The sequence below is a fragment of the Abramis brama genome (genome assembly GCF_963993115.1).
Source record: "Abramis brama genome assembly, chromosome: 18".
Taxonomy (NCBI): Eukaryota; Metazoa; Chordata; class Actinopteri; order Cypriniformes; family Leuciscidae; genus Abramis; species Abramis brama.
Genome location: NC_139980.1, coordinates 12,422,810 through 12,450,749, shown reverse-complemented (window position 1 = coordinate 12,450,749; position 27,940 = coordinate 12,422,810). Strand labels below are relative to the sequence as shown.

Sequence of the window (27,940 nt, the reverse complement as noted above, 5' to 3'; positions counted from 1 at the left end):
AACGACTCGCATACACAGAGTAGCGTTGTTTGGCACCTAAGTTTATTGAAACCCAGAAGGCTCTAAATTCCATTCTAAAATGAAGTGATTTAAAAAAAATCATGCTCATAAGCTTTATGAGAGATGTACAAGATTTAAGAGTACAGACAGTTTACTCTTTTCATCCTAGATTATGATTATGCTGGTGAACATACTGAACATGGCAATCACAAATTACAGTCATCAGTTAAAAAAAATAGTCAGCCATACAGAACAAAGTATGAGAACATTTAAACAATCTTCGCATTAAACATTCTGCACATGGGGGAATCATCTGGGATGAAAGATATGAGCATTTCATTTAGTAAGACTATCAATGCAGACAGTCAAAACCCCAGAATAAATGTGAAATACAGCCATTTCCCAAGCACCATGTGATCAGTCCTCTGAGATGATTGCCACAATGTATTTAGTAAAATACAAAATGGATTTTATGTATATGTATATATAAATGAAAAATGAAAGTCTGGAATAATATTCTTCAAAATAAAGTGTACAAAGACAATCATTTAAATTTAAATGTGAAATTTGTAAACACTTCTTTTTTGACAATTTTCTACAATTTTGTAAACACTGATAAATGTTAGTTTTTTTTACACAGCCTGGATTATATTTGATCAACTGTTCTTTTTTGTAATATACTAAAGATAATACAGGTATTAGTAAATATTCAGAATACTTTTTTTAATTGCATGTACATTTATAAAAGTGACATTACCATAATTTTACTTTTCTGTGCAAAATGCTTTAGTGAACTATAATTTTGGCATTTATGACAAACCTTTTTTTAATATATTGGTTTGAATAACAGAACACAGACAAAAAGCACACAAAAAAATCAATTGACAGACCTACAAACCTCTTGCAAATGTTCCAGGATGTTTTCCCACAGTCAATATCTCAATAAATACCCAAGCCATCTACCTTTCTTAATACTGTGCAAAAAAAAAACAAAAAAACATGGCATGGCATGGGTTCAGCTAGTGCAAGTGGGCCTGCTGAACACACTAAAACAAAGCGAGATTCAGGACACAGCTGAGGCCAGAATGAGAGAACTTGTGTCCGGTGCTACATTTTATTTTCATTTTGAGAAGTTGAACTGTAAGGCGGTTGAATCAGCGTAAGGCAGAGAACAAACAGGCCACAATTTCATCTAGAATATGCAATGAATATGCAATAGGCATCAGGTCGAATTAGATGCAAGATTACCTCTCCTGAGAAAAAAAAAAAAAAACAGGAATCTGCAGAGATCTACCAAACTACAGGTCATAGTGTTGCTACCACACAATAGGTTGAGCAACATTGACGCACTGCACGATACGAAGCAGACCACTTCTCTATTAAATAATAATCTTAATAGATTTTAAAAGGAACATATCAACACAATTTGCTGGTATGGAACTTGCTCTAGTAGGCAACTAAAGTCAGGAGCAAGAGAAAATGAGATGACAGGAATTTGTACCTGCAAGATGACATATGAGAGGAAAAGCACAGTTTTGTGTCTCTAGTAAAGAAGTACGATTCACTGAAGCCGTCTGCAGAAGAAACTTCCATCACAGCCTAAATTAACATCTTTCCTGAATGCAGTAACCTCCCCCGAGGTGCCTATGTAACCTTTGAAATCTCCAATTATGCCTCAAATCTGAAATTATCCAATTTCTTTGACTTTAATTGAGCGAGCACTGAATCTGAGGCCTCTCATAAAACTAATGAGAGGTTTCATAGGCCATTTGTGAGACCCTTAATCTAATTCTTTCAGAAAGGGGGGTTACAATATTGCAGAACTGGGCATCTATTAAACTACACTCAACGCAGAGAAACCGCTAAATGAATCAGACTCCTTGAGTCCAGTCTATGAGGACGACTTCATCACAGGTCATCGTCCCCTATTCCTTCAAAAGCGTAGTTTCCATGGAAATCATTGCCACTGATGTCACTGGCCGAGTTGGAAGAACTAAGTCCTCTCAGGGAGACAGAAGACAGCTTGGTCTGTGAAAAAACACAGAACAGGAGATGTGTAAAAACCTGTTTTTGTTAGCTAAAACTATTACAAATATTTTTTATTTTATTAAATTACACTGAAATAAAACAAAATACAAATATTAGATGAAGAACTTGAGACTAAACTACAAATTTGAAACTGTGCTTTAGCAACTACATGGGGAACATCCCACAAGCCTTGCCATTTTAGAGATACTCTGACCCAGTTGCCTTGCCATACCAATTTGGCCCTTAACAAAGTCACTCAGATCTTTATTCCTGCACATTTCTCCTCCATCCAACACATTTTTCCGAGAACTGACTGTTTGTTTACCATCTTATCTACCCAGACCTTAATATGTGGCTTCACCTGTGACTAGTCAAAATGCTTTGGCAAATCAAAAGTTGTATTTGTTAACATTAATTAATGCACTGTGAAGTAACATGAACAAACAATGAACAGCTGTATTTTTATTAACTAACATTAATGCCTTTATTAACGTTAACAAAGATTTATAAATACTATGCAAATTACTCATAGTTAGTTCATGTTAGTTAATACATTAATGTTAACAAATGAAACCTTATTGTAAAGTGTTACCAAAATAACACTGGTATGAAACAGTATATAAGATATTTACATTGCAAATTAATTATAAGGAAATAAAAAACTGATAACTCACAGAGAGTTTGACTACTTGTTCACGGCTGGGATCAGGGGAATCCTGAAACACATTCATGCAAAATCGCATATTAACAAATGGTACATCTTCCATATCAAAAGTAGAGATGTTCTGCATTAGCAAAAACCTCCATGCCCACCAGTAACGGAGGAGACTTCACAGCTTGCTGACTGTCAGACCGCTGGAACGTGCCGTTCAGTCGCTTCTTCTGCATCTGCTGGAAACACATCACAATCACAAACTTAATGCTCTTCAAATAAACATGACCACATTTATTTTCATAAAACACATTCCTGGTCTTATTGTGCAGAATTCATCGAAACACATTATTCCAGAAAAAAATTAAAATTCATAGCATTTAAAAAAAAAAAAAGAAAAAAAAAAAGTTGTTTTTGCACTGAAACAATTTTCAAGGGCTTTTTTCAGTTGTTGCAGCGCTTGCTTTTGACATTCCCATTCATTTAATTGAAAATCCAGTTTCATTCACATTAAGCCTATTATCCTGAAAGGGTTTATCATTGTCAAAATTCATTATGATAAACTCAAATAAAACAAACACAGTCACATCAACCTACTGAAAGATATTCCCAAAGATATTTGACAGGTCTTTACAAGAAGACAAACATAGATCTAGTGACCTTTTTAATGCTTCCGCCAGATTTCTTCACCATTAGCTCATCCACCATAGACTGCAGACAGATACTCATCATGATGGCCTGGGGCAAAAAAACAAAAAGTCCCTTAGTCCAGCGATCTAATCTCAGTAATCACCTGTAGCGTTTAAAATAATTTATAATTTATTAATTAGCATTTGATTTTTCATTTATTTAGACATTATAGTATTACATTTCAACGCATTCTGCGACTGACCTGTGGACTGGTGATGGTGACCCACTGCAGACGGTCTTTACTCATCAAGTACTCGAAGGCCAGCTCTAGTTTCACATCGCATTTACTGGAGCTGCTTGGGTTTGCGGTACCGTTCGCCACAGGCACCTGCTGTAGAGTCAAGCCGGGTCATCACAAATACGATCATCATAATTATTGTTATTTGTGTCGAGGCAATTACAGCGGCCATTTCTAAACTCCTCTACATGGCAATTACCTTCAAAGCTCATTTAGTCATCATTAGCTCTGCTCTGAATGTCATCGTCCTCATAATTACATTGCATCACGAGCACAAAACACAAAAGTGTCTCATTAGAATTGTCTCAGATGACACAAAACAAACAACTTCTTTACACAGACACAGGAAACTCTCAGTCCCATTAGAAAGACATGGCTGTGCAGTCCCAGCATCCTCGGCGTCAGAGGCCGGCCATTCTGAGCTCATTAGTAACACAACTCTTATAGTAACTCTCTAGTAATGCAAATACCAAGCCAAGACCACTGAAGAAGAGTGGAGCACAGACAACTTCCTCTCGCTAATGAAACACCAGAACGTGCATTCATCCATTTTAGAATGAAGATTTAGATCATCTTTATTTTGTTTCTTAATTCTTGTATACTAATATGGCTGCAGAAAACCATAAAGGGATACATTTAGTGTAAATGCAGGGCAGGAGTCCCATGAAATAAATACGAATGGATAGATGGATGAGTGTCTGGTAGATGACAGAGCACAGTCTCTTTTCCTTCTGTAAGTGGCTTTTTGGTTGTTTTAACTTCCCATTTTCAGAAATAGACCAACCAGACATGCCTGAAGGGACAGTCATAGAAAGAATTTGGAGAAGAGTTGTCTGGAGATGCAAAAGGAATGTTCCTACATCTTAACTGTAAAAAGTAGTACAGATCATTTGGAAAAATAAGGTTACATTTTTGACTTTATTTTCCTGAACCATATTTCTTTTCATAAAAATGTCAATAAATCAGGCTAAATAAAATTAAATACTGCTTGCCTGTTTAATTTAAAACAGTGTCTAATTAGTTCTAAAAATGCAGTTCTTCCTTTAAAAAACATGACCTTACTTGACGTCACAAGGTCAAGAACCTCTTTTAACTACTCGTATACTTTAGGAAAGGACTCTGGTACTGTGGAACTGCTAAATTACGAGCTTTTCTGTAAGTTCAGTCTCTGAAAGACTTTTGAAATGTCTAATGTTGACAACATACTATTTACATCATACAACATACTACAACATCACGTTGTCGATTGGCGTCCACTATGACACACTATACAAGATAAAACAATCGATTATTGCGTCCCGACGGACATTGTCATTTACGAATCACCACGACACCCTACGTCAAACGGATTGTGCCAAAATCGGCCTGATATTGTGTAGTGTGAATCCGGCATAAATGTGCGGTTATATTTACTCTACAAAATCCAATCATTTGAACTGGAATCTGCATGAAGGCGAAAAAGTTCTCCACACATATTTTGCTTGTGTTCAATTTGGACAAGCCAATGCGCTGGATTGACCAACAAAAAAGCTGCTTGGTTTGAAAGTGGCTTATGTGTGAGCTGTGCTTCATACATTGCTACACAATGGACAAGTTTGCCAATGCGACTACATCTTAAGACTTTGTATTGTAAAAGCCCTTATCTATCAAACTTACAGATGAAGTGACCCGCCAGCATCTCATGCGCGTGACTTTGAAGCTTCCCTCTTTCATCTGTTCGCTGGGCAGTTTGACATGAAAGTTGAGTTCATTGTTGCCGGCACCGACTATAACATGACAGCCCTTCTCTGGAAAATCTGTGATGCAGGGATCAAACTTGATATAGCCGTAGTACTTCAGTGTCTGAGCCAATCTGATGAACTGTGGGAGAAAACAGTTAAGACACACAGATGGTAAATTAACAAACACAAATGATTAGATTAACAAAGCTTCACCATTATACAGTCAGGTCTGAGAATGGACTTCAGCTTTTATAGAAGCAGTCCATTTCTTGCTCATAGACACTAGGGAGATCAAATAACGTGTGTGGTGGAGCTCAGCCGTACCTCCTTCTTTGAGCCCTTTTCCTGTAGGGATTTCAGCTGTCTGTGCTGCTCTTTGTTCACAAGGATCCATCCCCGCTCTATGTCAGACACCGTCTGAGAAGAAGAAGAGGGGGAAAAATGGTTTCTCACACTCTGACTAACTTTTCGATTTTCGATAACGAAAGCAACAACACTGGCAGAGACTATAATTAAGCCTTTTATGAATCCACAAAGTGTAAATAACTAAAAAGAAAGGACCAATTTAGAATACAAGCAACGTTATTTTCCAGAACATTGACAAATTTGACAACCTTTTAAAATATGTGACTGTTACCTGAGCATATAACAAGTTGAGTCCCACACGGTCGTCCATGACATCACTGTCGTACGCTGTGTCCCAGTAGCTGAGAATAGGACAGGAGACAATAATGATTTGAAAGTTATTTCAGGGACATACTATAATTTACCTTTTGATCACATCCGTTGTCTGATGTATCATCTAAAACCATTAAGCACTAAAATCATGTGCACTGCATTTTACTGCATAACCACACCCTTTATGCACACATGCCTGAGGATCTGACAAGAAGAAAGCTTACCAATTGTCTACAAAACATTCAATTAAATATTTCATTAAGTTAAACATAGACAAAAGAAGAGTTCTGTCTTGTAACAAAGCATCTGCCTAAATTTACATTCATTCATTTAGCTGACGCTTTTATCCAATTTATGGATTCGAACCCGGGTCTCTCACACCAAAGGCATGTGTCTTATCCATTGCGCCATCACCACCCATAAATCTATATGGAAATAGTATCTTATATGCTACTGAACAAATGCTGCTGCAGTGTATTTCTCCATTTGCCTAGAAGCAAATGATAATCTGGCAAACAAGCAGTCTTCAGCTCAATGGCCATCCTGAACGTCCATATGTCAAAAACTATTTTCATCACGCTGTGGGCAGAAATACGTTTTTAGCAGAGTTTGTAAGAGCACAGAGATACAATCTTGCATAACAATAGATATTGTTCCCATAGCAGCCAAGACTGGATATCCGTTAAATCGCATTTGAAAGCGTTTAGCAGTTGATGATTGAACATTTCTTAACCCTAGAATGCATAAAGGGACATGCTGTGATTTTTTGGAATATTTTATAAAAATTTTTTTAAAAAAAACGTTTCTGACCCTCATCAATGTCATTTTCATATTTCTTGGTCATGAATGTGACCGATCAGATTCTTGGTCAAGAATGCATGAAGGGGGGCAAATCGACCCGTATTCATTTCCTATGGAATTTGGACTCGCGTTTTTTTGGATACATTTCAGTCAATAATAATAATAATAATAATAATATTTATTTTCTTTAAATTTTATGGATTAAAAAAGAAGAAAAAATACCTGGATAACCTTCTAGTTCTGCCAAGATTATGAATTTCACATTCAATGGACACTATATCCATGGAAAATTGGAGAGGAGTTGCAAATGGCAGGGAAATGACAACACTCACTCAATAGCTCACATGGCAGCGGATGTAGTATATTCAGACTGCATTCATTCTACACACATTCATGCTTGATAATACTTTATTCATACTATACACATAAATCATCTTTATAATGTATATTTACAAGGAAACTGGAAAAATAAACATGTTTGATATATTATTTGTGTATCATCAAATAATTAAATTATTTCATTTATAGTACATTAATTCCAGTATGGGTCACTTTGACCCCCTTTATGCATTCGTGAAGGACTTTTGGTTCATGCATTCTAGGGTTAAACTATACATGACAGACAGCAAGCAGAAAAGACTTTTCAAAAATATCTCCTATGCTCACAAAGGCTACATTTATTTACTCTATTTAAAATATATCTGCACTGTTTTATACGCCTTTCCAGTCACTGTTAGTAGCCAATCAGAGCAGCCAGATCTATATCCCATTCCTGATGTAGTGAACAGGTGGGATCTGGCTGAAGGCTGTCTATAAGCTCCTGTAAAGTAGGTCAAGAGGCCTGTGGTTCTCCTGAGGGGACTGAAAAGAAATGCACCTTTTTCAACCATACATGATGAAGAGGTGTGAGATTCAGAGGTGAGGATATATAAGAGGTGAAAGTGGAACCATTTTAGCAAAATAATCCCTGCTAAGCTGTGCTAATATGCTAAAATGGGAAATTTATGTTCACATAACACCTTCACACCTGCTTCCCACTGCACATGGTGAAACACATGGTGTTTTCTATGCCCATGCTTGTGGTTTTACATAAATAATCTCCCTTGATCCTCTCAAATTATGGCATTACATAAACCGTGCACTCCAAAGGGCATTTGATGAATATACTGCTGTTCATAAACCACTAGCAACATCAAAATTTATAAGCTGGGAGCAGATTGGCACTTTCCTGTGAATAAATAATGAAGTTTGAATTGCTTTAAACTACTTCAGAGATTGTGTAAAGCGCAGTAGTTCAGAGTTATAAAAGACATTTGAGTTACAAAAGAGATGTCTAAATCAAGCTGTCCTAAAGTCCAAAAAGTCTAAAGTGGGAAATACACAAACGACTGCTGCACAGAACCACACGAGCAGTTGGCTGTGGTAACTATAATACCCACCTCTACAACAGGAAGGCAAAAAAGTGCCTCTCTAGGATATAAAACAGGGTGAAGATGGAGCCCTTGTAGGGTACCTCTTCCTAAAGCAAATGTGTTGAATAGCCCTTTGAGAGGACTTAAAATTATACTTCAGGAAACGTGCATGAAGTTCTGTCATCATTTACTCAACCTCATGTTATACCAAACCTGTATGACTTTATTCTGTAGAACATAAAAGGTGATTTATTTATTTTTAAAAATATCTTGGACATTATTATTATTATCCATTTAATAAAAACCGAATAAGCACTGTAGCGGTCAAGCTCAAAAATGACAAAAAAACACCATAAAAGTATCTAGAACATGGTCCATGTGACTTCTGGGATATTACAACATATCTGATAACTTTGTGTGAGGAAAATAAAATTGAAGTCATTATTAATTGAAATAAATCAGATGATTCAGTTCATCAAACTGATCCGAATGGTTGGTTCATGAATCAGAATGTTTTGTTTTTGATCTGTTCTTCAAAGTACGGCTATCATATGGCTTCCGTAGACTTGAAATGACATGTTTATGGTGCTTTTACATCCTTTTTGAAGCTTAAAACACTCATATGTTCTTCAAAATAACATAGTTACAAAGTCATACAGGTTTAGGGTGAGTAAATAATTTGTGGGTGAACTATCCCTTTAAACAGGCTGTTTTTGTTATAGAAGTATTTTAAAAACATTAAATCACTTCATCCCTGAGCTACATAAATATTCTTGTTATACATACTCAAAAATCTCTTCCAAAATGAGTTTTGTACCTTTTACGGAGGACAATACGGTAGTCGGGACTATGCAGGCTGGTGATGGACACGTAGGGCAGCTCAAATTCTTGCAGTTTTCTCACGTCTGGGACACCGTGGGAGGTCGGAGAGGTTTGGATGGAGGGAATGAGAGACCAGATGAAATGTTTGAGTGCCTTCAGACTCAAGGACATTTGGAGAGTAATAACAATGACAACAAACAAAGTGAGATGGGGGAGAATCCATCTGGCTAAAGCCGTAGAGGGCACAATAACATGTTTATCACTTTGTGCAAGAGAGGAGGAACAGAGGGAGAGAGGGAGAGAGGGAGAGAGGGAGGGAGGGAATAAATACTGCAGCTGTTAGAAAAAGACGTTTTCTCTAGAGTTGGGAAAGAGAGAGAAATGGAAGCCAGGGATTGAACTGAAATGGGCACTGAGCTTTTAGAAACATTAAAAACAGGAGTGTGAAAAGAAGAAGAGACGACAGTTAGATCTATAGCATATTGCATGCCATCACAACAGTTCATTCTACTCTTTGGCTTACCCTTTCAGTGGTCTGACATTAGACAGCATGTTAAGACAAGAACGGTATTATGTGATGGGAATATCTTAATAAATACATATGCACTACATCACCACGCTTCTAATTGCTTTGTATGGTTATTGCATAGTTGTCACTGTAAAGATCTCAAATGTTGTAAAATAAATATTTTAATAACAATAATAACATTATTATTGTTATAAACTGTCATTATAATATTATTATTATTACTACTACAGTATTTATTTATAATTATATTCAGGATTATTTCCAGTATTTATAATAATAATAATAATAATAATAATAATAAAGTAGGATGTTTTTCTGTTTTTAGCACAGACATTCTTTGGCACTTATTTCTTTTTTCTTGGCTCCACCATCAGTCAATAGAAAATCAGGTTCTGTTTGCAGGCCTTTATTTTTCTCAATGCATATTTCTGCCAAGAATGGGCAGGATGCCAAAATCATTTTTGGGAAGGATTCTTATGGGGACTGTTTTCCATCCTATCTGGCAGAATTAAGATAATTTCAGGTGAGGATCTGGCAACCGAGTGGGAGGCACATAGCATGTCATTCCTCAGGGATGCGTGAGGATTCTCTGCTAAAAGTAGTTCAACAATGACAGCTCATATAAAAACGTAGACATGGAAAGTTCCACAAACAAAACGACAATGTTACATGCAGACAAGGAGAGCGGCTGCCAGACATCTGCATTAAATCAGAGAAGAGATGCCCTCCAGTTTCAAGAACTGGACCGAGTCTGTGAAGTCTAAAGAAAAATAACAATTCCATTTCCAATAACTCTACTGCCCTCCAAGGGATTCATCCTTTGAACGATTTTCAGTTCTGTAACACTATGACGGCAGAATTGGAAAGAGAACAATCGAGGAAAAAATAGCCTGTTCTTTACAAATTCATTTGCCCTGCGCACTGAACTGATACGTATTGCACAAGAAATGAAAGATTCTGGACTCTGGAAATTCATTTATTTTGTCTCTGGGGGGTGTTCATAGAAAAATGATAGATACACTCTTGGTCATTCGAAAAGGCGCTTAAAGCCATAATATTATTAAACATGATCTTGAGCAAACAATTCCTCGCAGTGAGTGTATAATTGGTTTAATTTCAGATGGAGCAAGTAATATTTCTCTGCACAGGGCATTTCAGGCCATACACAATCAATCAATACAGTGACAACCAATTTGAATACTGCTGCTGTTGCATTTACTCCTGCCAATAAAGTCTCAACAAACATTGTTTATAACAGACTAACGAGGAAAATTATATTGAAGCACTGTTTAATGTTGTCTTTCAACCTCTAGGCAACTACATGCAGTATTTTTTCCCCTCTCAGAGTATGCAATGTGTTGTTTTACCACATAGCTGATAAAGGCATCATGTTTGAATGCTTCCAAAGAAAATAATGATTACTGGTTAGCAGGCAACATTTCTTTAAATATTTCTTTACATTAGCTTTTCTGTGCAAGACTCATCATCACGATGCTAGGGTGTTACTATGCAGTTTCTTAGTCCTTCCGAGTGATTTCAGTACGTTGCTACACAGTTGCTGAGGTGTTCTGGGTAGTTGCTTATTGGCCCCTATGGGACTTTGTTTGTCTGTTTGATTGTGGGCAAGGTGAAAATCAACGTCTTATTGCTTAGAACAGGGTTTCTCATTTGCGGGTTCCTGTGGGAACTTCAGAATAATTTTGTTTTCACCAAGCTCATTTAGTTTTCACATTTGCATGATTTCCAACATTTTTGTGGACATACGTGTTCAGCATTTTTACCAGACTTGTAACAAGAAGCATGTATAAACGTGTTGCAAACTAAACACAGACTTGTGTAAGTTTGGGGTATGTTGTCAAAACGATCTCCGTTCATACAGATCTGCTAAAACGACTAAAAATGCTGTATTTATGCATGCCAGGACAGTCACTTTGTAAAGAAACACTACGCCTATAGATTAAACACGCAATAGGCATGCGCATGACGTCACCGTTTTCACAAATAGACACGAAGACAATAGTGCTATAGTTTTCAAAAACTTGCATTTTAAAAACCGTTTTCAAAAGTTAATATTTTCAGGTCCCCAAAACGCAGTTGACGTGTACATAAATGGTCAAAATATATAAGCTTTCCGATTAAACCTGCAGTTTTCACCAAAATAAAAGCTTGAGGTTTTAACATTAAAGAATTTAAGACAAATATTATGATTGTAAGTTAAAGAAAACAATAAATTAATTGTAATTATCAAAAAAAAAATTATTGTACAGTACAACTGTATTATTACAATAGTATTCTTTTTTTTAATTAGAGGTAACAACAACAACACTAATAATAATAATAATAATAATAATAATATTTTATAGGCCTGGTTTCACAGACAGGGCTTAGATTAAGCCAGGATTAGGCCTTAGACCAATTAGGACATTTAAGTAGCTTTTATCAAAATGCCTTAGATAAAAACAGTACTGGTGTACATCTTGAGACAAAACAGTGGCACTGACATATGTTAAGATATTTTAGTGCAAGTTGCTTTCATTTAAAACGGCTTAAACATGCATTTTAGTCTAGGACTATTTTAAGCCTTGTCTGTGAAACTGGGAGATGTAATAATATATAATAATTACTGAAAATGATTGGGTTCCTAAAACAACAATGTGATGTGTGTATTAAAAAATATATAATAATAATAATAATAATAATAATAATAATAATAAATGTAATTATTTAATTATATATATATATATATATATATATATTTATTAATTACTTGCATGTCATGTGGCTATTAACTGATAACAGAACCATGAATATGTAAATGTGTTGTTACATTATTGGCATATTGATATTTGGAGCTAAAACACAAAAGACGGGTTACACACAAAAATTTTAATACTTAGGGTTTGGGCTTAATTCAATTCCTTAAGTACAAGAAATAAAAAATAACAATGTTTGCCTAACATGCATTACAGGCCTACAGCAGAGCTGCGTGTGCCATGCCAACAACAGCTTGACCGAAGTTTCATCTACTTGACCTCAGTTTACTTTTGAAAAGAGTGGGCGGCCATCTCAACAGAACACAGACCCTCTCTTGAGCTGCAAGGACTGCATTTAGATCCAGTCCAGAGGAAGTATGTTGACTTTCAGATACCATTTAATAACAGCCAAAGCACTTTCCAGCTGAAGCCAGCAGGCCAAATCTTGTGATGGCAAATTTCTGTACAAAAGGTCTGAATTAAATGGGTCAAATGGTATACTCACACGTGCAGCCCCCATCCCCCCTCTCCTGAACCAGGAAGAGGCTGAAATATCCCACCAGTTCATCAGGAAGGTCAAGCTTTGAGGCCACAGCCTGATGAGGATATTAAAGCATCATTAATCTACACAGCGCTTATTATTATCCACAAGAAAAGAGACTAAACCTATTCACAAGACATGCATATGTATTCATAGACAAAACACACAATTTTGACAAATGATGCGTGTATGTGAATTTAGAATAGACAAGTGAATGCCCTTGCTGTGTTACCAAAGTGTTTTGTTTTTTACTACTGTAGGATTCATATTCTATTTTATAATTCGTATTAAATATGGCATTTTTTAAACATACAAGATTTTCTCTTGTGTCAAAACTTTCCGAAGTGTTTTTTTTTACAGGAGTGTTGTGCGCTCAAGTGTTAAACATTACACCCAAGGAAGTCCCATGATCAAGTTACTCTTCACTACATTTAGGCCGTGTTTTATGCACAACACTTGACTTTCTCACTTCCATCAGGTGCTAAAGGGCACTTTGGGCCATCACTGTGGTTGAATAGCACAGCGGAGAGCAGTGCGTGCTGCGTATGGGTGCAGGGGGCATTTTAATGAGAGCTTGGATCTGCTATGGCTCTGTGTGGTGCACGTGGGAAAGCTATGATCCACAAAGAGCTTCTTAAAGCCGTTAAGGCTTAAGCTGTAATATGTGTTACACTGAATGGAGAGCAGGTCTAAGTGAAGAACCAGTGAAAAAACACAAGAAGTTTTTTTACTGTACAGACTTAGCCTTGTACAGCACAATATTATTTATATTCATTTGCATTAAAAAGGAACAACAAAGACTTTAGAAGAACTGTCAGTTAATTTAAAATGTGATTAATCATGATTAATCACATAAATATTTGCCTTCTAGTTAATGATTTCCAAAGAAATAATAAACATAATTACTTGGTTTAGTCTGTGTTGATTACACTTACAGTGGACTATATGTGTATACATATGCTACCAAAAGTTTAGGGTCAGCAAGATTTTTTTTCTTAATGTTTTGAAAGAAACATTTCTGTAGCTTAAACAGTACAGTATAGTGCTAGCAACGCCAAGGTCATGGCTACAATTCCCAGGGAATGCTGAACTGATCAAAAAATGTGTACCTTGAATGTAATGAGTCACTTGCTTTGGATGTGTCTGCCAAATGTATTAAGGTAAAAGTCTCTTATGCTCACCAAGGCTGCATTTATTTGTTTTCAGTTTTCAGAAATCATTCTAATATGATGATTTGGTGCTCAAACATTTTATTTCAACCACCATTTTTAAAAGTCTGTTGCAGTGCATGCAGTAAGAGGAGTCATTTGCTATTGGAATCAACAATTTTGTTTAAAAAATATGAGCGATCGACTGTCGACGAGGTTCAGGCTTTATTAAGCTTATATGCGAAGGACGAAATCTAGTGGGATGTGCTTTGAAAACATGAAGCAGATGTGTGCTTTGGAAACAGTTACAAAACAACATTCTCACCTCCAGAACATCTTCGGTCTGGTCAGATGTGAGGATGTTGACTTTGACCTTCTGGCCATTGGACAGGTAGATTTCCAGCTGCACCTCCTCAGTGGGGATCTGCTGGGTCTCCTGTGGAAGAGTGAAACAGTGATGCTCTTTAAAAAGTATTTATGTTTTTTACATTCTCAACTTACTTTATTGTGTAATGTTGAAAAAGCACAAAGTCCACTCCAAAGGATTAGTAAGAACTGTTTCTGAACTCCCTGAGACACCTCGATTGCAGTCTTGTGAATGTACGTCACAATATTCTCAGCCAAGGCATGCAAAAAAAAAAAATGAAATAAATGGGGACAAGGCCTGGTTGAGTTGCATTAGTAGTGTGTTGTCGCCCATGTCCAAGGGACGCTGTTTTTACCCCAGACCTAACGCGGTTATGGTAAGGGCATTTCCAAAACATGCTTGATTCGGTTGACCAATCACAACACACTGATCCAGTCCACCAATCAGAGCACATTGCGCTTTTCGAAAGGAGGGCCTTCAAAGAGACATGAACTGTCAGATTGGGAAGAGAGGTGCTGCAACAATGTAAAATATGTGAAAAATAAGGTGGTTTTTGAAAACATTCTAGAAGCGCCCAAAACAAAATCAAGACTTCGTAAAAGGACATAATAGGTCCTCTTTAAAGTGTAACTTCGTCAATTTTCAATCCGCTTTGTATTGTATCGGTAGTATATGTAAATGGACAATGTTTACTCGTCCTCCATTTTACCTGGGTAGGGTAGGTTTATCACTGAAAATTGTACTGAACTATGTCTACTCTTTAAACGCCACATTGGTAAAAATGGAACTCCATGGCAACAGCTTTCTTACCTGTTTGCACTGTATTAAGCCTACTAGGGTCACATAATTCAGTGTTTCACAGAATTCGGCACTACAGTGGAACTGACAGAACGGCAGTTTCTTTCAGTTTTTCCCCTCTGTTTGGCCTAACACACTGTGTTCATGGTCATCCAGTTTGAAATGTTAACTACAAACATTTTCAAAGGTTTTTCAGATTGTCCATGGCAGTGTTCTCTCCATATTTATGATTCTTTGCAGCCTTTAGCCTACAATGCGCTGGATCCTTCACCGGAAACCGAAAGCAATTCATTTCTGCTAAATGTTTACTCTTTGAATTCTTGCACCCGGGAACAATACAAGTCGACACCATTATGTCTGAAAATTTACCAAGAAGCATTTCCAACTAAAGCAAGGCAATATTTGACTCTGGGAAGCGTATCCATAGCAGACTGGTGGGAGTGGCCTTGGACAGCAACATGCCCAGTGCATTATGGGTGTTGGTTTCCTGCCTATTTTTCTCTGTTTTCTGTAGTCAGGTAGCACAGTTAGGGTTAGTTTTGCATTTCTATTGTATAGGCAGCCAACTTTTATTAAAAGTCCATTTTGCCAGTGGTAAAGAACCCCTTTAAAGGTTTTGGGCTGAACCTTGCGCTGAACTCTAATTCAACTTCTGATGTTTCCTGTTCAGCTGATCTCAGAGTGTTTTGATGAACATGCAGTACTGGTAATATTTATCACACCCTTTCACACAGAGCAGTTTCATTTCCTGTGTATTTCCAACTTACATGGTCATGGGAGCGTTTTCATTTTAGATGAAATGTAATGCTTTGATTTCGGTGTGATTTACTGTATAGATTCAGGCTTATCACAAGATATAAGAGCTTAGATAGGACTGGTGATTTGGTAATAAGATATTTGAATTAAACACAAAGTCACAAGGGTCAAAACACTATAATGCTGATTACAGCACACAGTTTTTATGGATAAAAAAAAACACTGTTCTTTCACTGTTCTATCCTTCACTGTTTCTTCCTGCATGTTTCATCTCCCACTGTGGCAGGGGGTCTCAGAGCAGCAGCTGATCTTTACAGAGATTTGAAAAAATGAAACCGCAAGGCCAATTCTAATCTCTTATTCTGTTTCTGCAGACTGCTCTCTGATGGGCAGCTGGGGGACGAACGGGATCTGACTGCAAAATTACCAAAAATATATGTGGGCTGGGGGATGAAATTGCCAAAGAATAAATGCAACCTATGTGATTCAGGCAGCAAATGTAGTACAGAATGGTATTTGAATGTAAGGAAGCGAGCAGAGAGGAACATCAACCGGTTCTTCATTCAGGACATGATGATATCTTAAGGAGGAAATGCGATATATCAGACCCACCAATATTTAAACCTTATACTGGATGACTAGGCTTTTTTTCTAAAAGTTTTGAATTCTTAGCATTCATGGGAGTGGTAGAGGAAATTATCAGAGAGATAGTTCACCCAAAAATGAAAATTCTTTCATTATTTACTCACCCTCATCATGTCGTTCCAAACACATAACACTTCTGTTCATCTTCGAAACACAAACTAAGATTTTTTTGATGAAATCTGAGAGCTTTCTGTCCCTCCATTGGCAGCAATGCAACTACCACTTTGTCACTTCAAAAAGTTCATAAAGAGATCATAAAACAAATCCATATGAATTGAGAGGTTTAGTCAAAAATGTCTAAAGAGACTCAATCGCTTTATATGATGAACATTGAATTTAGGCTTTTATTCACATATGAACATTTATCAACGCACACATCAGTTGTAGTAAACGGAAGATAAAGCATGTTCGCTTGACGTGTGAACTGATGAGGTTCATTTTCGTGTTACGCAGCACGTTTGAGCTTCAGCGAGAACCAATGAGGTTCATTCTCGTGTTACGCAGCATGTTTGAGCTTCTGCAAGAACCAATGAGGTTCATTCTCGTGTTACGCAGCACGTTTGAGCTTCTGCAAGAACCAATGAAGTTCATTCTCGTGTTACGCAGCACGTTTGAGCTTCAGCAAGAACCAATGAGGTTCATTCTCGTGTTACGCAGCACGTTTGAGCTTCAGCAAGAACCATTGAGGTTCATTCTCGTGTTACGCGGCACGTTTGAGCTTCTGCAAGAACCAATGAGGTTCATTCTCATGTTACACGGCATGTTTGAGCTTCAACAAGAACCAATGAGGTTCATTCTCGTGTGTTACGCAGCACGTTTGAGCTTCAACAAGAACCAATGAGGTTCATTCTCGTGTTACGCAGCACGTTTGAGCTTCAGCAAGAACCAATGAGGTTCATTCTCGTGTTACGCAGCACGTTTGAGCTTCTACAAGAACCAATGAGGTTCATTCTCATGTTACACGGCATGTTTGAGCTTCAACAAGAACCAATGAGGTTCATTCTCATGTTACACGGCATGTTTGAGCTTCAACAAGAACCAATGAGGTTCATTCTCGTGTGTTACGCAGCACATTTGAGCTTCAACAAGAACCAATGAGGTTCATTCTCATGTTACGCAGCACGTTTGAGCTTCAGCAAGAACCAATGAGGTTCATTCTCGTGTTACGCAGCATGTTTGAGCTTCTACAAGAACCAATGAGGTTCATTCTCGTGTTACGCAGCACGTTTGATCTTCAGCAAGAACCAATGAGGTTCATTCTCGTGTTACGCAGCACGTTTGAGCTTCAACAAGAACTGATGAGGTTCATTCTTGTGTTACGCAGCGCATTTGTGCTTCTGCAAGAACCAGTGAGCTTAGTTCTCACGCGTCAAGCAGGTTCGGTTCAGCTCCAGTTCGTGTTCGCTGATCAATGTTTACATGTAAATAAAATACTGATTTCCATCTGTTCATCATTTAAAGCAATCCAGTCTCTTCATAAAATTTTTACTAAACCCCTCAATTCATATGGATTAATTTTACGCTTTGGGTTTAAGGTTTATGACAGGCAACTATGTCACTTCTGTTTTTAGACACCATAAACTTTGAAGACATATCAGAAATGATGCAAATGTTAATTAAGCTAAAGTCAAATAAAGAAGCTAATAGCAAAATGGCCTGAACATGTTTGAACATGAAAAGGAAAACCTAATTTAGTTATATTTTGAAGGAACCCCTCTGAAATGTTTAAGTGGATAATCATGCGACAATGTCTGTAAACTTACAATAAGTTTTCATATGTATGTTTACAATATTTCTAATAACAGCAGTTAAACTATTATACTTACAAGTATCATAATACATTTTCAAATTATAATACATAAACACTTTCAATAAACAAAAATAATATAGAAAATCTACCTGTTGAGCTTTTCTCAAAAAGCTGTTGAACACCTCGCTGGATCCCAGAATGTGGTCCTGACGCACTGCAGGGAGAAAAGCTCATCATTAAAGATTTAAAGCTAATATAAAAATGTAGTTAAATAAACTGAATCTTACTTATGGGATAATTGTTTTACTATTATACTCTCATATCAGAATAGCATGCTATAAATGTATACAATACAAAATGAATACACTAAACATTTATACTACTCCGTTAATTCAGCAAGGATGCATTAAATTGCTCAAAAGTGACAGTAAAGGCTTTTACATTGTTAATTTAGATATCTATTATAGATATCTATTTCAATGCATTTATAATTGCTGTTCTTTTGAACTTTCTATTAATCAAAGAATCATGAGGATCAATCAAAAGGATCTCAGTTTCCACAAAATAATTAAGCACAATAAGCAGCAATTGATTAACATTGATAATAATATTAAATGTTTCTTGAGCACCAGCTTGCATAATACTGATTTCTGAAGGATCATGTGACACTGAAGACTGGAGTAATGATGCTGAAAATTCAGCCTCGGTGAGCATAAGACAATTCTTTCAAAATCTTTAAACAATTTACCAACCCCAAACTTTTGAACGGTACTGTATCTCACTGTAAAAAAGTACCCATAAAAAGCAGTGCAAGGGCTTCAACAATGACTCAAATCATCAATTTGTTTTAACAAGCTCATCAAAACAAACCTCCCAACCAATTCACTTAAACGAATCGAACACATCAATGCCACTTGCGCACAAGGCCAGTGTTTTAATCAAAGTATTAGATAAGTGGTTGGTCTGTCCTTTAAAAAGTTCAAGGTACAAATTTCGTATGGAAACGTAGAATATTTTTGTGTAATTTTTGTGAGGTAATATTTTAAACCAACTTTCTTAATCTTGTGTTTCGTCTCAATTGAACTATAACATAAAACTCAATGTTTCAAAATTAATTAATCAAAAATCACGTAAACAAACTAATCTGACTTTTTCTTTGAAAATACCACCATGGCTCCCTGACTGATAATAACCTTAGTTTTGTGGGAAAAAAAGATGCTGGAGGCAAACTGACCAACATAAACTATACTGTTTACTTTTACTTCCAATATAGCACACGAGCAAACGACCGCAAAACATTTGCACAAACTAACGAAATATTCACTCTGAACAGCTTGTGTGTTTGTGTCGGTTAATTTTCCATAACCATGTTTCTCAGTGATGTAACTGAGGGGAGCCCGAGCCAAGAGCAGCTCCAGACTGTGAGCAAATAAGCTCAACAAGGCTTAGCTTGTTCGATGGGTAGTGCCAGTGCTGGAATGGATTAGAGCTAACGGCTCTTGGTGCTGCCAGCACTGCTGATTTCCTTTTGTGTTCAGAAAACCTCACCCATAACCTGTTAAATGACATGCATGGCAAAATTCTTAACGCTGTACAATATCGGTAGCTCCCTTTCATGTAGTGTACCTGATGTTTTCAGGAATGACAATGTAGAACATTAACAAGCTCCATCCTCTTCAGGAAGAGCAGAAATGTCATAAAACCCCATATGAAGGATTGAGGCTGACAAACCAGTTTTCTATACTGTGTTGACACATTTCCAGTTGAAACAGGAAGTTTGGGTGTGTTTTTTTTATAGCCAACAGGCTTAAATCACAGCCATAAGTCATGGCTTGCAACTTGCAGTCGCATTATATTGAGCATTCGATTGGACAAAAATCTGTTACTACTGTTAAAAAGTTAAACTACTGTTAAAAAGTTTTTTGTTTTGTTTTTTCTTTGAAAGAAGTAATACTTTTATTCAATAAGGATGCATTAAAATGATCAAAAGTGACTGTAAAAGAAATTTATAATGTTTCAAAAGATTTAATAAATGCAGTTTGAACTTTTCTTTTGAACTTTTTACTTATCAACGAATCCTTAAAATGTAAAACGTTTTTCAACAAAAACAATGTTTTTTAAAGGAATGGTTCGGAGTAATTTCAACCTAGGGTCCTTTGCACCATGACCTCGAGCCTCGACCTTTTTCCCTTGGTCGAACATTATTAAAGTTAGAGCTTATTTAGATGTATCAGCCGAATTTCCCAAATCACGGAAGTGACCTCGACGTCCGGGTTAGCTGTAGCATAAGCCATCAGGCAAGTGTTATTTATATAAACTCCTGATGTACTTACAAACTTTCCAATGCCTCGTTTTATGAATATAGAACCTATTTGTACTACTGTAGAAGTTTGGTACCATTCGGGGCATTATTAGTGGGGTAATTTACGAGATACAACCTTGGATCCATTAGCGCCTGCACTAAGCCATTCGGCTGATATCTCTAAATAAGCTCTAACTTTAATAATGTTCGACCAAGGGGAAAAAAAGCTTCTGGGGAGGGGGTGTTTGGCTCGAGGTCATGGTGCAAAGGACCCTAGGATGAAATTACTCCAAACCATCCCTTTAACATTTGCAATTTTAAAAAAATATTACCGTTTTAACTGTATTTTTGATCAAATAAATGCAGCTTTGGTGAGCAGAAGATTTAAAAAAAAAATCTCACTAACCCTAAACTAGTGAACGGTAGTGTAAATCTGTTCAATTAATTTAATACATTTTAGGAGTACACTAGCATTTAGATGAGCTCAAAGATAAAACAAATGGACCACAAGTCACAAAGATAATTTTGGTTGTGAACTTTTCAGGTAAAAGGATGTTTATCTTACCAGCTTGCATGTACTTCTCTAGCTGTTCTCTCCTCTGATCGACCTCAGCCGGTGTGAGAGTGAAGATCTTCTTTGGTGGAAAAGCCGGCACCACATTATTTCCATATTCTTTTTTTATCTGAAAGAACAGAGGGAGAAGTTCATTTTAAATCTGAAAACAGAACATTTGGTTATTCTGAGAGGACAAATTAAACTGACCACTGCCTGCCCTTGGCCGCTGAGACTCGAGCAGGCGTACTGTGGGTCTCTCAGGCACCACGCTAATAAATCTGTTTACACTTCACAGCATCTACTAAAATGATGCCTGCTGTTGTTCCATCTGTGTCATTGGCATTTTATTCAATGGCACAAGAAGAAAGAAAAAAATATCTATCAATCAATGTTGCTATCATAAACTAAAACTAAAACAGTGTTCACTATTTGAAATATAGCTGAAACTAAATATAATTTTAATTTTAGATTAGATAATATTAGAGGTCCATTTTAAGGGTTAACTTCAAGCCTCACACCATGACAGCCTCTGCGGATTGCATCATATGACCACGTATGATCTGACTAGGCCCTCAACGCCCTGTTACCTAGCAACAGCGGCTTTGAAACAACAAAACATGCTCTTAATGCTGAGATCACTGAAGTTCTCTTTCATTCATGAGGAAACACAGAGTTTGTGAAATTGGTAGGTGTAAGAAAGGTAATAGGCAGATCCTTTTCCAAGAATGATGCCTCACTTCCAAATATGTCTGACCTATTCAGTACTGGTGAATATGCTCACAGCTTTACCACTTCACTATTTGGATGAGAAGTAAATTTGTGTTTCACAAGTGTACTTTGTGATTTTAATCCAGTCCAAAACAAACACGCCTGTGTTTTTCTCACACAACCTCAGTAAATATTATGAAGCAAATTACTGTAGTTTTTTTTGGCTAACAGAGAACCCGGTCACGTCCAAAAAAAAGGTCTTTGAAGTTTAGATTTAAAGCTACAAATCATTTCACTGGCTGTCCATCCAGGTGCCAAAGTGATTAATCACATTAAATCCCAATGAACACAAGAATACATTTCAATTAAACCAATATGCTATAATAGGTATATGTCTACTGTACTTTCTCATTATGTTTCATTTCCTCAATTTCAGTGAAGCGGTACATTTTCAGAATATATTTCACAATCTCAGACAGCATTCACAGCACTGACTTGTTAATTGGATGATTTTACAGCCAGTGATTCGTAACTAGTTGTTTAAATATTGTGTTTTCTTGATTTGTGCGTTTACCTGTTCATGGAGGCCCAGGAGTTGACTATAACGTACTCGACAATGCAAGACACCATTCACATGGATATTGTAAGCCTGAAGAAAGAAGAACAGTTAGTTAGCCTTTATATACACATTATAAAAATAAACACTCAATACATATTCATGAATAATCTTTAAGGCTCTGAAAGAGTCAGTAAGATTTTTTTTTTTTACGTTTTTGAAAGAAATCTTCATTTTATTTGATTAAAAATACAGTAAAAAATGCAATATTGTAAAATATTATTACAAGTTAAAATAACAGTTTTCTATTTAAAAACATAATTTATTCCTGTGATGGCAAAGCAGAATTTTCAACATCATTACTCCAGTCTTCAGTGTCACATGATCCTTCAGAAATCAAGCTGATTTGCTGCTCAAGAAACATTTCTTTTTATTATTAATGTTGAAATAAGTTGTGCTGCTTAATTCTTTTTTGAATATTGTGATATATATATTTTTTTTTACATTTTGCATGTCCTCTTTACTGTCACTTTTGATCAATTTAATATATCTTTGCTGAATAGAAGTAATTTCTTGCTTTTTGAAAAAAAATCAATCTTACTGACCCAAAACTTTTGAATTTGCATTATAAAAAGAAGCACTCGATAGATAGGCCTATTCATGAGTATTTTGAAAGGCCCATCAATAACCACAAGCTGATTTAACCATGTGCATTATTATTATGTTTTTTAATCATTAATTTAAACAATTACTATTCACTCTGAAATATCAAATTATTAAATAAATTATTAAGTGAAATATTTTGACGCTGGAATAAAAAAACTATGTAAATTATGTAGCCGCTTAGTAAATAAGAACATTTTATATCAAAACAGCTTGTTTAATGGTGATGCCTTAGTATTATTTTAGCCTTTCTACAAAAAACAAAAACAAGTATTATCTAAAGCGATTACTGAGTCTGGAAACCAATGCCATTCAGTTCAGATTTCTTGTCAACACCATTTATTGTCAAAGGAACGTAAGCTCGCTGTTTTTTTTTTTGTTGCCTTATCTGAAACGGCTGTGTTTATAAAATTGAGGGACTTTTGCACTATTGTCTGACTTCCTGATTTGTTGTTGCTTAGACTACTCGTCATTTTGCACATCATTAGGTGTTGAGATAATGGTCCATTGTTCTTTATGGAGTAAAAAAGAAAGCATGCAATGTATCAACTAGACACAAACCAAAATGTGTGGTACGGGTACATTCAAAAGAAAGACTTTGACTTCAGAATGGGAAAACAATATGAAGAGTGTTGTTTCAAAGACACAAAGTTTTAGGTAGAGTGAATACAGCAAAAACATTTCTTGAGCCATTCTTGTGGATTGTGGTATGACCCAATTATTGACAGCAAAGCTCTGCTAACACAACTCATACATGCAAGTCACCAAAGATATCAAAGCTGGAACAAGTCTAATAGAGGTATGATGAAACTGACATGCCCTTACATGTCTCCAAATCGAAATAAGGAAGATTGAGTATGGAAGTCTTCAGGAAGTACAAACCATCATACTTTTTTTTACCCTTTTGTTTGAACAGGAAGTGTGCCATTTAAAACGCAGCCCACTCATTTTTGTGGCTCCTCTGCAAAGTATGCATGTTCTGTGACATAAACAGCTTCAAAGTAAGTATACTACACAACTTCCTGCCTAATACAGATCAAGACAACATTACGCTTTAGATGTCTGAAGAACACCACCTCCATTCATGAAAGCACTCGTTCTCAAGTTTTAAATCAGACTTGAGAAAATTTGAGCACGGTCGGTGTTGTTATCGTTTACTAAAATGAAACTATTAAAACATTTGTTCAATAAAATAAAGCTGAAATAAAATACTCCACTTTAAAATGAAAATTCTGTCATCATATACTCACTCTGTTGTTTCAAACCTGTATGAATTTCTTTCTTCTGCTGAACAGAAAGGAAGATATTTGGAAGAATGTTTGTAGTCAAACAGTTTTTGGTACCATTGACTTCCATAGCAGGAAAAAAAATATACTATGGAAGTCAATGGTACCAAAAACTGTCTGGTTACTGACATTCTTCTAAATATCTTCCTTTCTGTTCAGCAGAAGAAAGAAATTCATACAGGTTTGAAACAACATGAGGGTGAGTAAATGATGACAGAATTTTCATTTTAAAGTGGAGTATCCCTTTAAAAGAAAACTTTGAAATGTTGCCCTGAAATAAGGTTAAGTACTAAAATCACTAACTGAAAAATAAAATTAAAAACATTTAGAAATATAAAATGGCAAAAATACATAACAAAATGAGTAAAATTTTAACTAAAATTAAAATATATAAATGAAAGCTAATTTAAAGTGTATAAATAAAATATCACTGAGCAGGGTAAACCAGTCTAAGTCTATAAGACACTTAAAATTGTGCAAAACAACAAGGCTAATATCTAGTCATCAAGAAAGTGAAAGAAACATAAGAGCATTAAAAGGTGAGTGTGAATCCTACATCTGGCCCATTTAACTCTCAGTGGCCTTGAAAGACTCGTCTGTGTCTCTATGACGGAGAAACTCTCTCTGAATCACTGTCACAGAAGGACACAAACAACTTTTGCAATTAATCTGTGAATGATTCATTCATCTTCACATCAGTGCATTAAAACCATTGTGGATCTACCGGAGGTGTTTTAGGTGTACAGAGGTGCTCATATATACTTTTAGGTGCTCATATATCTCAGCCTTTATTAAAATAATTTGGTGGCTAAAGAGAGGGAACGCATCTGCAGACATCTACAAGAAGATTGGACTGCAGTGTCTGTCCTTGAACAGAATACGCTTTGTAATCAATCCACAGTTCAGTATAATACAGATGTAACCTCAGGAGCCAAAGCTGTCTGTTATGGATAGGCTATAGTAAAGATAAATGAATTGTCATGTCTTCAGAGCAGTGAGCCAGCTATTCCACTTACTGAATATAACTTGTGCTGAAATAAATGGCAATCTTGCACTGCATATGGCTTAGGGAGAGAAGCCAGAAGAACTGAGACATTGTGAAATTTAACTCACATAACAACTCTAAATTACCATTCAAATAGAAATACAGAAAGTGGTAAAGCTTCCCAAACTGATTGCACCTTCAATGCAATAATTGTGCCCTTTTTGTTATTCATTAAGTCATATGGTTTCACTGACACGTTTTTAAGTCTCCTTTAGCCTATGTCTCCTACGCAACATATGCTACATGAATATTCATATCTACTAATTAGTTTTGAGTAATGTAGATTTTGAAGAGTTGTATTAATCCGTCTGTTCACTACAAAGTTTAATTCAGATTCGTTCAGCGGTGCTTTTTTTTTTGCAGGTTATCATATTATTATGCAAGGATGTGGTGGCAAATGTTTTTAGTAATTGAATCGCTTAGGCTACTCAACCGATTCGTTTATAAACACCGAGTATTTTACAACTTAAAGAGGTCGTTATCTTTTATGTAAAAAATTGCGAAAGAGATTTCAGAAAGAGTGTTAGCCTACTGTTTAAGCATCATATACATTTCCTCCGTATTTTGTCAAATAGAAAAATAATAATAATAATAGAAAACCTAAACAAGCACATATTACTTCCATAGCCTGTTAAATTATATATATATATATAAATTGTTAACATGACAATGACTTGTCAATTTGACATCTGAATGAACGTTCAAGTCAGTCAGCAGAAGATTCGTTCGCTTAAAAGATTCGTTCAAAACACAGATTCAAAGCAACACTATTCGTCGGTGTCTCCAAATGTAGGCTAAAAGCTTGGCGCATCGCTTATTTGACCTCCAGTACACTTACCACATATGTAGATCCGTTTTCATCGGATCGGACCTCCGTCTCGGGGATGGAGAAATGCATTTTCTACTGTAAGATTATGCGTCTCTGACGAAGCTGAAAATGCTGTTAAGAGCGAGAAGGTCCACTGAAAGCTCTCGGTGTTGGTTTGCTGTCATGCAGGGACCAAACTGAATGACGGCGAGCTAACGTTACACTAGCTCTGATCAATCCAGTGTCGAATTATGCCAGAAAAGTTATTTTTCGCGAAGTGGATTATTAAAAAAAAAACTTTCTTAATGTTCAGGGCTGAACTTTTTCAATAAACATCTAAGCAGCAGCCATGTTGCAACTGGAGGTAATTCCACGTTCATTGTCGGCAATGTATCGCCAAATCTGTCCTCTCACTTCCTCGCGCACTGTAAGAGAATGTGGGAAGCGAGTCTGCAAAACAGTGTCGTCGCGAGGCCCACAATCCAATTAACTTTCCAGATTACTCCACGTAAAGGTGCTCCGCGGTTGTCTTCTACAGCCTACATTGGTAGGCTACATACGAACGAGTATGGAGAGGAAACAAATGAAGAAATTGTTTGTCGCAGGATGCATTTCGAGATGCCGACACAGTGCTCGTACTTGTTAGGGCGTTAGGAAGAACACACATAAGTCTACATTGTAGCGAAACCTTCTTCCAGGCAACTCTGTCTGTCTGCTATAATGTATTCAATATGTATCTGCGCGCTCCCGAAGCATTGCAACAGTCTGGATCAAACCATTCTTCTTTAGCCGGGGGTGTTATTGCGTAAAAACGTTCATTTGAGGTCCTTTGGCATGAACATGTTGCAAGCGTAGTTTGTAGAAAACAATTTCTCCATAACGATGTAAACTTATACTTAATTCTTGTTGAAATCGTTTACACTCAATATTAAGTTTAACATTTATATAGGCTTAAATGGCTCTGTGATACAACAAGCAATAGCACGCAGTTAAAATATTGGCTTAATGATAGTTGGTTAAAAAACATCTTGGTGACCTGAGGTACTCTACAATTCCACGAAAATATGGTTTGAATTCTGAAGTAATTTTTGAAGTAAAAAAAAAAAAACCTTCTCAATTGGGTTTATATCTATATAAAACCACAATTTCTGTGTGATTTTTGCAGTTTTGCAGCAAACATTGCATAACAAAATTAAATTATTACATTTATTTATTAGCCTAAATTAGCCTGTAACTCCACAGGGCAGCATAGTTAGAACCATGTTGTTTTGTCAGTAATAGTGTAGCCTATAATTCCCATATCCTAAATTAAAGAAAAATGTTTATTTGATCATCTTTTCTAACAGTAACTTTGATAACAGTGTTGAATGGTTAAGCTTGACAAAGGCACTCAACACTATACCATTTTGTCTAAAATTGAGACAAGCGAATGAGATTATTTGTCTTCCTGCCATACTAAAGTTTATCCGGTCCATTATGTTATCACAATTTTATAGAATCTTACCTCTGAGTTGGGACAGTCCAAAATACCCATTTAAGGGGGATACAGACATTTCTTGTAGCCTATTTAAAAATACTTACATTTTATACTAGGTTATTTCTATGTTAGATAATAGTTAATTAAGCATAAATTAAAAATAATAATAACAGGGGGTGTATGCCTGTACTGTTTATAAAGTCATCCGTA

The 27,940-nt window shown here is 36.2% G+C and overlaps 1 protein-coding gene across 2 annotated transcripts; it reads right to left on the bottom strand.

Annotated features, from left to right (window-relative positions):
- Nucleotides 1-20: 20 nt before the first annotated feature.
- On the bottom strand, nt 21-27,048 carry snx17 (sorting nexin 17). 2 transcript variants are annotated; one of them, XM_084090470.1, is made up of 15 exons: nt 26,284-27,048; nt 22,470-22,544; nt 21,197-21,314; nt 18,479-18,543; nt 14,339-14,449; nt 12,830-12,920; nt 9,038-9,125; nt 5,967-6,036; nt 5,654-5,746; nt 5,265-5,468; nt 3,573-3,701; nt 3,341-3,418; nt 2,842-2,919; nt 2,703-2,744; nt 21-2,028 (listed from the first exon to the last, which is right to left on the bottom strand). In XM_084090470.1, the coding sequence occupies exons 1-15, from the start codon at nt 26,341-26,343 to the stop codon at nt 1,909-1,911; spliced, it is 1,422 nt and encodes a 473-aa protein (XP_083946596.1). In that variant the 5' UTR covers nt 26,344-27,048; the 3' UTR covers nt 21-1,908. The 2 variants fall into 2 exon arrangements, with proteins under 2 accessions (XP_083946596.1, XP_083946597.1); XM_084090471.1 differs by having other exon boundaries at nt 2,842-2,916; nt 26,284-27,025.
- Between the last annotated feature and the right edge of the window lie 892 nt (nt 27,049-27,940).